Below are 12,618 nucleotides of genomic sequence, written 5' to 3' on the forward strand. Positions count from 1 at the left end.
CCACCCCAGTAAAAATGTCCTGGATACACCACTGGGGGGACCTACACGATATTAGGCAGGTGGTTTTAATCTTGTGGCTGATCAGTGTATATTTCTAAATTGTGACTGTTTTGGTGCAAAAAAACTTTTATAACATTATCATTGGACCTCAGAGAAGATAGAAAAATTATAAAAAATAGCACTACGTGACCTTTAATTATGGGGTGAACTATTCCTTGGAATCTGGTTAATGGAAACATGTTTTTAATGTTTGATGTTTCAGAAAATATTTTGGAAATTAATTTAAATATTTAACAGGATACTTTGTATCAAATATGATTAATTTTTAATTTGTGGCTGTTCACTGAACACTGATATTTCAGAAAATGAGATACTTGTTTTTAGAAACACATCATTAATTATCTTTATCAAGATATTTTTATTTGATTCAGTAATTTGATAGATATCTGTTTGTTAGTTGTCTGTTATTATTAACCATGTGATTATAAATTACAGCACTGTATAAATAAACACTCACACGTCTCTTGAATTGTCTAAATGACAAAATAAGCATTTATTTTCCCGCACGTTTTCTTGACAATATGTGCAACGCTTTTTAAATCCGTGCTGAAAAGAGTATGTACAATATGACAAACCAGTGCATTACATAAAAACTTCACAGCAGAGTGTCTGACAGGTGCCCAAGTCATTTGAGAGTGAGGCTTCATTATCCTTACATTATCCTTCATTAGCTTAAAACAAAATGATGTGCTCGAAACATGAATGCTGATGATTGTGATCTTATATATACTAGAATCTCATGGCTGGCAAGAACCGACTGCAAATTATTCCAAAAAACAAACAAACATTGGTAGATGGTTATAAAAAATGTTGACAGTGGATGTTAAAGTTAACAATAGCTGTGACAAATATAAATACAGTGACCAATATGAATGGAAAATAATCATTCTATGGAACACACAGAATGGGGGGAAAATAAAACTAAACTGCTTTAATAGTGAGATAAATTACATTACGGTCCTTGATGCGAATACAGAGTACTATGTGGATAATAAATAAATAAAGCTCTTTTCCTGAAACGTAATATTGTGAAGTCTGCAGAACATTGTTCACATCTTTGTATTGGATGCCTAACCTTGTTTTTTTCTTACAGAATCATAATTTATTTATTTTTCAATTAATTCAACTTTTATTTAATTAGATGAGTAGAGAAGCAGAATTTGGAAACACTGGCCGATTGCTTTGAATGTGTATTCACACTGGTAGTCAAGCAAAACCACTAAGATCTCTACCACTTTTGCATTAGTGTTTTTGACAAACAAACAAACAAACAGACAAGCAAAAATACCTATTGAGGTGCTTTGTGCTGCACAAAATTCTACAATATAAATTTGAAAATGTTCATCCTACATTTGGTACTGATCTAATAAGGTACATCCTCATTCTTCTGTTCTGGGTAAATTGACAGACAGACAGTGGTATGTTTAAAAAAAATTGGAATTGTTACATTGTTTCTGTTTAACATATTAAATCATTGGTTTAATGCATCATTAATACAAATGTAATGAAATGTATCAAAACACAGCTTCATTTAAATGTATGACAGAGAATTGCAAAGAAAGCGTTTCCTTCCTATTCATAGACCCAGTGCATTACAAATTAAGGCACTCATACTGTATTTATATTACATGTTTCACTGCACACTTTGCAAAATGTGTAATTTAGTCTAATGTTTTGCACTGTACATGATTTAACTGCACTATATGTACAGTATGTCTAGCGATGCATTTGTGTACACTGTATCAGATATTTCTGTTGTTTCGCACTGCATTTCCCCTTAGGGATCATAAACATCTATCTATGTATATTTAAAGGAATTGTTTACCCAAAAATGAAAGTTGTGTTATTACTTACTCAACCTCATGTCGGTCCAAACCTGTATGATTTGCTTTCTTCTGCGGAACACAAAAGGAGAAATTTCCAACAATGCTCATGCTGTTCTATTCCATACAATGAAATTAGTATATAGTGACCAGCTCTAAAAAAGACAAAGAAAAGAGCAGCTTGAACATACTTCAAATGTTTTGGTTTTGTGTTCCACGGAAGAGAGAAAATCATACAGGTTGGGAATGATATGAGGGTGAATAAATGATTACAGAATTTATCTTTTTGGGTGTGTACTAACCCTTTAACATATCTTTTTTGAGTCAAGTAATTGTATTTCTGATATTTACATATGGCTAGGAACTTGACAAGACAACTGTCCAATTTTATGATTCCAGACATTGCAACGACATTGTAACGATCTGGAATACCTGAGAAATGCTGCATGTATGAAAACGTCAGGAGACAAGCCAGGTGTCACTCTGAACACTGATGAAGCAATAACTTTGATCCAGCTATTAATTTATCATTAAAGTGATATTGCAAACATAACTTTATATACACTTAGAGCTTTACGTACATTTACAGTACAAACAAACCTTTTCCTCTTCATTCTCGGATGAAGACAAAAAGTGTGAAAAACATCAGTGCTAAAAACCTAAGTTCTGCTTCATGAACAAAAAGGAATGTGCCATTATTCAAAAGCCCACCACAAAATGCTAAATAAAAAAATGCTTTGAACTCAAATACATAACTGTACAGTGCTTTATAAAACAAGCTATTGGAATAGATCTCCATATACTGTATAAACCTGTTACTCATAAGAGTGTAAGGTTCTGATTACAAGGCTGTAGATCACTGCATACTTTGGTATGTAAGGCCAGGAAAGGCTCCTGAGCATTGCTATGCTGATGATGAATGCTGTAGGAGGGTTGTGGAAGAGGGTTTGTGGTTTTCAAGCTGGTGGGATGTTCTGTTGTTTGACAAAAGCTAGAAAGCTGAAAAAGATGGGCAACGCTCTCACGGTTTGGCAAAATGTCCACCACATATCTTGTGGTGTTTCAGAGGTTCGTTGAGTTCACATTCAATTCAAAAGTTAAAGTTTACCGTGATCACATGAAGATAAATCAAGGTGTCAACCCAAGTGCTGGGTGTGGGATCTTTGGTGAGACTCTGGTTCTAAAATGTAATCTCGATGACCTTGGCTATGTGTAGTATGAGTTGACCTGAGGGACAGGGACAACAGAACTGCAGCACTCAATCAGAATCCTTCATATCCTCCTTCATGTCTTCAACTGATTTTCTCTTGAAGAATCCAGCCTGGAAGAGAACAGAAATTCATAGTCTCACTGTAGCTTGAACTTCTTGAGGACTCTCAACTGATACACACCATTGTTTTAATTGATTCTACTTGCAGACGTGCAGCATAGCATGTGCGAGAGAAATGTAGGTAATTGCTGCTGTTTATCATTATATTTAAATTCAGTCATATAAAGTAGGGGTTTTTATAGTTTTATTAGTCTATATTAAGTATAAATGTAAACATGGCTTTACTACAGTTATACTGTAGTATCCATTTAGTAACCATAGTTTTACTATTGTAATATTGTAGTAACCGTGACTGTGACAAACATGGCTAAATTTGGGGTTACTATGGTTTTATTACAAATATCATGGTTAAACTATGGTTACATATGGTTAAATAATTTCATCCCATTGTTATATATTTTAAAAAAAACTAACTTTTTCTTTTAAAGGTGCAATATGTAACAATTTTCATGTAATATTCGCCTTTTTTTTGCCAATGTGTGAACGGCTTGTAACGCAACTTAAAAAATGAGCCCTTCCCGGACTGCCTAGGTTGCCTATATAAAAAGCGGGTTGCTTTTGCCAGGAAAATCCAAAGGATGTGATGTTTACGCGCGCTCCCGAGAGCCTTGCCTAAAACGGTAGCTTCTCTTCCGCTATTCAACAGGACAACAAACTGCAACACTAGGTAACGTTATCTTAGAGATTGAATCCAGCAAATGGCCGGCTCCCAGCACAACACCGACACCGGCTCCTACACAATCTCAGAGTAAGCCAAAAAAAAAAAAAAAAAAAACATTTATCTACTAAATCCCATCTGGCTAAGTGGGAACGTGATCGTGGTCGAGCAAAAACTAGAGTGAACATCGGCAGGGCATTTGATTCCTGGAGGGACGTTCGTTCAGTTTTGGGGATCAAAACCGACCCTGAATTGGCATTCTTCTTATTGGACAGGTAAGATTACATAACTGCAAAGCATGTGAAGTATAGTGTCATAAGAATTGATCTGTGTAATTTTAGCTAACTTGATCTTGCCTGCTAACGCTGACGAATTGCAAGCTACCTTGCTTCGTAACTTTCAAATAATTTCAACGATCTTCTCTTTATACTAAAAGTCAGGTTAATGTCAATGATAATCTGTAATTATTCAGCAAGGTAAACTACAATAACACATGAAATGAATGCTAGACAATGTTCAAGATAATGCAAAAATACCCATTCATTAGTGTAACGTAACTTGGTTATACAGAAAATATATACAATCTATTATTATAAAACAATAGCGCATCGATATATCAAAATGACTGTTGTGATGGAATCACACCAATACAGAATTGTGTCAACATATTTATAATGTACAGTCTATTTTATAAACAGCTACTTTCATCATCCACCAAATTTAGCTAACAGCTATTGATAAAGCTGGCTAGCTAGCTAACGCCGACATAGGCTATCGTATAAATGCAGTCAATGTATCATGCAAAGAAAAGTGATTACTTCAAACTACAGTCTTGCATAGTCAGACCTATATCCACACTTTGTTTTAGCCCTGTTCCAGCACTGGAGAGTCAAATATAATATGCAATCTCAAGGTTTGTAGTATAACAATCATAACTGTGTAATTTTAATTATGCTACCTCATCTGTTAGCATGATGTCGGTTAATCACGTTCAGCCTCTTTGTATGTTACGTCATTGTCTTGGTCGATGCTCCCTCATGTCCCTATGGAGTGTGTGCACGAGCGACAGGTAGCTGGCTGCAGTTCACTTAACGGCCACAGGTGTCATTAATAACAAGAGTTTCTGAATCTTACATACTGCACCTTTAAAACAGCTTCAATGTAGTTAGCTACTTTTTGTAAGTAGCTTGTAGTGTAGCTAACTTGTAGCTTGACTGTAGTTTAACTACTTCAAGTTACGAGTAGCTTGTAGCATGGAAAACTACAGTTTCAAAGTAGCTTCTGCAACACTGGAGCTAACACAAGCCAGATGAAGATACTTACCTTCCATAAGGCAAAGATAACAAGTGCCAGTATTAAAAGTCCAATAAGAATACTAAGAATAATAATCCACAGTGGGATTCCACTTTGTATGTCTTTGGTGACTTGAATCTTGACCTGTAGCAAAGACATAACAATAGTCATGACTTAAATGCTAACACTGAGAAAAGCAACCACTTATTTAAAGGTGCTGTAAGTTTCTGCTGTTTTGCTAATGTCTGCCATCTTGCTCCAAAGACATGTAACAAACTTGAATGCACAAAATGATTCACAGGCAGAGAGCATTTGTGACTGGTTACTTTTCAGATTCTAGTTTTCAGTCAGAGGGTCAAGGTTTTGCTGATTAGCATGGTGAAGTTTAGCCCCTGCTGGAAGATACCATTACTACACCATTACGCTGCCAAAAAGCCTCTTCCCCATTGACGGGCCTGACTGCCATTCAAAAGTGGCTGTGTATTTTGACTTACAAATTTTTTTTTTTTTTGCAACAATCACAAATACTTTATAAGAATGGGTTTGTTTTACTGTACAGTGTCTAGTGCTATCACAGAGACAGGTGTGATTTCTCATGACACATGTTTCAGTGATATCTGTCATGTAGTCAGGACATTTTTATGTGTGGTATTAAAAAAAATAGCTTATAGCGCCTTTAAAAACAGGCTGAGCTACTTTAATCATAATGGTACAGTATAATCTTATATTTAATGCTGGGTTGAATTTAATACTGCTGATTTTAGACCCCCTGTTTATGAGAACAGTTGTCATACCTCTCGTGTCTTGACATTCTCATTTAACACAAACAGGTCAGTGTTCTTGTTCTCCAGTTTGGCATCAACAGCCATGTAGATACTGGAAAACTCTCCCTAGATGATTCATGTTGCAGAAGGTTACATATAATTAGTAACATGTATTACTCAAGCATATTGAGAAATCACACTCAACAGGATTGTGAAAGTAAAAGATCAGTGAGATTGACATACTTGGATAAAGGTGGGCCGCCACACTCTGAAAGTGGCGTTGATCTGGTTGAAATCAGCAGGAGGGATGTAGCAGCTCAATGACTTGCAGGGGTTGCTCACTTCTTTACAGCTCTGAGAGACAGGGACAGGAAGAGAGAAAAGACAAAACAAATACTTGCTGTTAGTCTTCACAGGATATCTATTTCTATCAGATTTATTCACAAACAGTGTGGTCCAAAAGTCTGAGTAAACTTGTGAAAATGCTTCTATTTTGCATTTTCTAATGAAATACAATTTGTTTTACAGCATAAAAAGAGTCAAAAGTTGAATTTAAAAAAAACATGAATACATAAATTTTTACATTTCTTAAAGGGGTCATGATATGAGGAATCAAATTTTTCTTGATCTTTTAACATATAAGAGGTCACTGTACTATAAGTTTCAAAACTCAAATTTCCTCCTCACTGCAAAAAGAGCATTTGTTGAAACCAAGCTGCCAAAATGACTCAGAGAGCCAATCATAACTGTTGTCATTTACTGTCAAGTCTTAAAGGAGAAGCAGCACCAAAACCGAGCATTTCTGACAGAGGGTCAGAATGAGGGTGGAAACTTACATTTTACAAATATTTTTTAGCAAAAAACTTTACTAATATTATAAGTGAACTTTAAGGAACATATTAAAATAATAATAAAAAAAACACATGTCATGACCCCTTTAATATTTGGTATGCCCACACTTTTGCTTTAATGACAGCAGGCATTCGAGTTGGCATGAAGTTTGTGCAAAACCTTATGATCCATTTTAGCCTGTTATGTGAACTTTCCAAAAAGCATCCTGTGTAACTCAGTGGAAGCAAGGAAATCTGACCTTTTGCAAAAAAGAGTTAGCATTATTGTTATAAATGTGCTTATTTGATTAGTGACCTAGAAATAGTGCAGAATCTTAAATAATTCTTAATAATTTTAAATCATAACATTGTTTTACATGTTTCAAAATCCTAATACTTTCTATTTATCCCTAGGTTTAAATCAGATTCTGAATCACAGATTTTCAGTGTGCTTTTAGACTTTTGGACTCCACTGTATTCACTGGCAAAGCTGTTTCTACTCACCAAAATATAGATGCTCAAGGTCTCTGTTTTAGGATTCACCTTGTATGGATTGTCAGGTCTAATGTTTAAAGGGTTCATCAATTCTCTGCCATCACATTTGATGTTCTTAAAAAAAAAAAAAAAAAAAAAAAAAAACAGAGGAAGATCAGACAGTTCTGTGTCACTTATGGGTAGTCAGGGCTAAGTCATATATGCCACAAATAGCGATTGAGGAATCCAAACACCTACCCCTGTATGCGAGATATCTGTGAAGTACAGCAGGTAGTTTTTTGCAGATGTGAGATGCGGGTACATAATCGTGAGCTGCAGCAGAGGACTCTGCAATTCTAGATCTCTCTCGATCTGTCGAACACAATCAGAGTGTAAATTCTGGATCAACAGAGCATTCACACCTGAACCAGTATGTGAATCTGGATTGTGACAAATTTTCCCTTTGATTTTTGTTCTTACTGAGCAAAACCTATTTCTATTGGGTGAACCCTTTGACCACCTGAGCAGAAACACACATACAGTATATCTAAAACTATGAAATATTTATGTATAATCATGACATACTGTATGTATTATTAAATGATATGAAATTACTATAATAATACTTAAATAATTAAGAAATATCATACAAGCAATAGATGTGATTGCAAGTGTGATATTGCTTGTATACAACAGTTCAACAAACAAGTAAATAATATAAAATAACTTGCGTTTCAGACAAAAACTGTCCAGTTAATGTGTGCATTTATTCTCTGCCATTGAAAATAGTTCCAAAAGAAGCCAAAGCATCAAGCACAATCCCACTTTCTGCACTGCTGTCATCCCGTTTTTTTTTTTTTAAAGGGATAGTTCACCCAAAAATTAAATTTCTCTCATCATTTACTCACCCTCATGCCATACCAGATGTGTACGACTTTGTTTCTTCTGGTGAACACAAATTAAGATTTTTAGAAAAATATCTAAGTTCTGTAGGTCCATACAATGCTAGTGAATGGTGACCAGAACTTTGAATATCCTAAAGGATATAAAGGCAGCATAAAAGTAATCCATACGACTCCAGTGGTAAGAAATTATATGATAGCTGTAGGTGAGAAAAAGATCGATATTTAAGTCCTTTTTTTACTATAAATCTTTACTTTCACATTCTTCTTCTTTTGTTTTTGGTGATTCGCATTTTTGTGCATATCGCCACCTACAGAGCAGGGAGGAGAATTTATATAAAAAAATACTTAAATATTGATCTGTTTCTCACCCATACCTATCGTATCACTTCTGAAGACATGGATTTAACCACTGGCGTCACATGGATTGCTTTTATGCTGCCTTTATGTGCTTTTTGGACCTTAAAAGTTCTAACCACCATTCACTTGCATTGTATGGACCTACAGATCTGAGATATCCTTCAAAAAATCTTTGTTTGTGTTCAGCAGAAGAAATTAAGTCACACATCTGGGATGGCATGAGGGTGAGAAAATGATGAGAGAATTATCATTTTTGGGTGAACAATCCCTTTAAGTGAACAAATTGTTTTGTTCACTTCCATTGTTTCGATGGTGAACAACACTGTGTTTTTTAATCAATGATTAAATGACTCACTCATAACATTAAACACACACACATTTGTCACCACCTACTGGAGTAAGTATGCAATCTCCAGAAATGGTCACTGAACGAATCAGGGAAATATATCAAAATGAACTATGAATCAAAATCTCCACCACTACTTGGAAAGCCACGAACAAAGAAGCAGAGTGTTACAAAAAGTGAAGGGTCCCAAGTGCTGTTGGACTGTGATTCAGCACTCTTGGTACACCTCTCGTCCAGTTAAACTTGAGGACCAAAACTGTTGTATAATTAATATTAAATAATGTCATACATTACTGAAATTATTCTGTCTGAAAGGGAGCAAAATACAACATAATTGTTTTGTTAACATCACAAAAGACACGAGTAAAAAATATACCATAATGATGTATGAGCTCTGTGGGCTTCTGTATTTGCCTGCACCACTATGAATTGGAAATCTACTGTTCACGAATCAGTCCTCTTGCAAATTATCAGTGCCCGAACAAGATTTCTCAGCATACAGGGAACACTGAATCACATTGACACCAGATTCTATTAATCTAAGATGACTCCCTGATCACACGGTCTCATAGTTTTTATAGTTTACACCAAATTTTTCTATTCTTTACCATGACATGGACATAGTTCTGCTTAAATGTTCTTCCTTATTTTCCATTCTCATAATAGTCAAGGCATTGAGGGTAGGTAGAGGGCATTGACCTGAAGGAGGCATTTAAATGAATGCTCTTTATCATTCAAACATTGTTCAAACACTGAAGTTCTGTGTCTTACCGTGTAACTGATTTTCACTTCATCCCCAATCAAACTAGTGTGGTTGAAAACACTCGGTATTGTCTCCTTTTCTTTCAATATGATGTAGTCCTCCTTCATATACTTGTTACTAGAAGAAAAATATATAAAATTGTCAGATATTGTAAGATCCATGGCCTTGAGGTGAGCGTCTACAGCATGTGTGAAAACATCAAGCTTTGGTGCTCATGCAGGTAATGTGAGTTTAAATATGTCTGCGACATTTCCTAATTCCATTTACCCTCTCTCTCCACATCATATTATGTCTTATCGCTAGAAGTTCTGGTGCATATGATATTTTTGCCTACATTGAACAAAAACGTATTACTAGCCACAGATCAGAACTATCTGTAACGATGATATAGGGAGAACAAACAGACCCAAGAGCAGAGGAAACATTTATGGAATTTATTAATAACAAAAAGCAGTCACTGTGGATGTCGAGGATCCCGGCACCGGCTGCAGCAGCAGGAAGAGGCGACAGGGAAGCGAGCGTGCTGAGGCCACGCTCGGGAACAATCCTTGAAGAGTGTGTTCGTAGCATGAGTGTGTGTGTTGTGGAAGTCAGGAACAGATTAGTGGAATCCTCCATTGAAGCTAGTGAGGTGCAGAACAGCACCCAGCTGAAGAGGGCGATACTACTACTGACATGCGGGCAGAGACGAGGTATACTCAGTGGAAGACCAGCTGACACACAGCAATACTGGAAGGCAACCACACACCCGACACGCGGGCAACCAACAGATACATGAGACAGGACCAACTAGTCCGAGAGAACGAGGTTAGTTCTCAACATCAAACAACAATCTAGCAAAGATACTGAGAACACGACGGGCTTAAGAAGGGCTTGAATTAGAGGAGAACAAGTGTTGTTCGGCATGCTAATCAGTGGCATGATCAGCGTTTCCCGGGAACAATCAATGTACCCATGGAAATGGTGATCATGCATGCCGGCCGTGCCTGCGAGACATGGGGTAGAGAAAATGATAAAACAAACAAAACAAATTGGTGAACTCACAGAAGCCGTGACAGTACCCCCCTCTTAGCGTCCCCAGCAGAATTACCTTGCCGGAGGTGAAACTGATCTATGAAGGCTATTCAGGATGCCCCGAGCCAGGACCCAGCATCTCTCCTTAAGTCGATAACCCTCCCAGTCAACCAGGTATTGAAACCCTCTGCCTCTCTGCCTGATATCGATCAGTCTCCTGACAGTATATGCCAGAGAGCCCTCAACAAGTCACGGAGGAGGTGGGATGGGTGTGGCGGGGTGTAACTCAGAACGTAAAACAGGTTTGATTTTAGAGATGTGGAAAATGGGGTGAATGTGCTTACGGTGAGGAGGTAGTTTGAGACGGACCACTACCGGACTAATGACCTTGGTGATAGGAAAAGGCCCAAAACACTTGGGAGGGGAGTCAGAGCGGGATGTCCTTAGAGGACAGCCAAACCTTCTGCCTGCACATGTAAGCTGGGGCCTTATACCGGTGTCTGTCTGCCAAACTCTTAACGTGAGCACCAGTCCATATGAGGGCTTCTCTGGCAGCTTTCCAGGTGCGTTGGCACCTCTGGATAAAGGCGTGGGCGGATGGAACCTGTATGTCAGGTTCTTGTGTGGAGAACAGAGGGGGCTGATACCCGAGGCTGCGCTGGAAGGGTGATAACCCCATAGATGACGACTGCAAGGAGTTGTGGGCATACTCAACCCAGACTATATGATCGCTCTAAGAAGATGGATTACAGGAGGCCACACAGCGCAGGGCTTTTCCAGCTCCTGATTTGCCCGCTCTGCTTGCCCATTTGTCTGGGTTTGAAACCCAGAGGACAAACTCACCATAATTCCCAGCTGTCAACAGAACTCTGCCCAAAAGCTTGACACAAATTGGGGGCCTCTGTCAGAAACCACATCGACCGGGAGGCCATGAATGCGGAAGACATGGTTAATGACTGATACCGCTGTCTCCCTCGCTTAAGGTAATTTGGGGAGGGGAATAAAATGAGCCACCATTGAGAATCGGTCCACTACAGTCAAAATGATTGTGCTGCCATGGGAGGGGGGGAGAGACCAGTTTCAACATCCGTGGCAGTGTGCAACCAAGGTCTCAAAGGGACAGGCAGTGGCTGGAGGAGCCTGGCGGGGGGTTCACAGGACGTCTTATTAGTCGCACAAATGGGGCAAGTGGCTACGAATCGACTTACATCCTGTGCTAGTGATGGCCACCAGAATCGCTGTCAAATGAGCATCTGGGTGCGAGTCACCCCCGGATGGCGAGCGACGTTGGACGAGTGACCCCACTGTAAGACATGCGTCCGGACAGATCGCAGAACAAATAACTGGCCCGCTGGGCATGTGGCGGGGGGCGCAGTGTTTCGTAGCGCAGCACGGACTTTAGCCTCCACCTCCCAGAATACCATGCCCACCATGCGAGTGGCAGGTAGAATGGTATCCAGTGGGGCGGTGGAGGTCTCGACCTCAAAACATCGAGATAGGGAGTCGGGCTTGATGTTTTTAGAGCCCGGATGATATGACAGCATGAAATTAAATCACGTGAAAAAAGTGCCCAGCAAGCCCATCTAGAGTTGAGGTGTTTAGCGCTCCAAATATACTCTAGATTCTTATGATCTGTCCAGACCACAAAAGGTACCCCCAAACCCTCTAACCAATGACGGCATTCACTCATGGCCAACCAGACAGCCAATAATTCTCGGTTGCTCACATCGTAATTCCGTTCAGCTGATGTTAAACGGTGCAAATAAAAAGCACACAGATGCATATTTTCGTCCATGGGAGAGTGCTGTGACAGAGCCGTGCCAACACCAACCTCAGACACATTCACCTCCACCACGAACTGACTTGCAGGGTTGGGAATAACGAGGATGGGTGCGGTAGAAAACAGCTCCTTTAATTTGGAAAAAGCGGCCTCAGCCCGCGGGGACCAAAAAAAGTCAGTGCGTGTGGAGGTGAGGTCCGTCAGAGGTGCGGCAAGCTGAC

The 12,618-nt window shown here is 38.7% G+C and overlaps 1 protein-coding gene across 1 annotated transcript in view; it reads right to left on the minus strand.

The window, feature by feature from the left end:
* Nucleotides 1–522: 522 nt before the first annotated feature.
* itga1 (integrin, alpha 1) overlaps nucleotides 523–12,618 on the minus strand; it is a 96,170-nt gene continuing 84,074 nt past the window's right edge. Inside the window, exons 24-30 of the mRNA XM_051685387.1 lie at nucleotides 9,612–9,720; nucleotides 7,491–7,604; nucleotides 7,263–7,367; nucleotides 6,172–6,282; nucleotides 5,959–6,054; nucleotides 5,195–5,308; nucleotides 523–3,204 (exon numbers count right to left, since the gene is read on the minus strand). Of these exons, the coding sequence (XP_051541347.1) occupies nucleotides 3,142–3,204; nucleotides 5,195–5,308; nucleotides 5,959–6,054; nucleotides 6,172–6,282; nucleotides 7,263–7,367; nucleotides 7,491–7,604; nucleotides 9,612–9,720 (712 nt within the window). The 3' untranslated portion in view covers nucleotides 523–3,141. The remainder of the gene's footprint in view (nucleotides 3,205–5,194; nucleotides 5,309–5,958; nucleotides 6,055–6,171; nucleotides 6,283–7,262; nucleotides 7,368–7,490; nucleotides 7,605–9,611; nucleotides 9,721–12,618) is intronic.

The sequence above is a fragment of the Myxocyprinus asiaticus genome, chromosome 43 (assembly GCF_019703515.2).
Source record: "Myxocyprinus asiaticus isolate MX2 ecotype Aquarium Trade chromosome 43, UBuf_Myxa_2, whole genome shotgun sequence".
Taxonomy (NCBI): Eukaryota; Metazoa; Chordata; class Actinopteri; order Cypriniformes; family Catostomidae; genus Myxocyprinus; species Myxocyprinus asiaticus.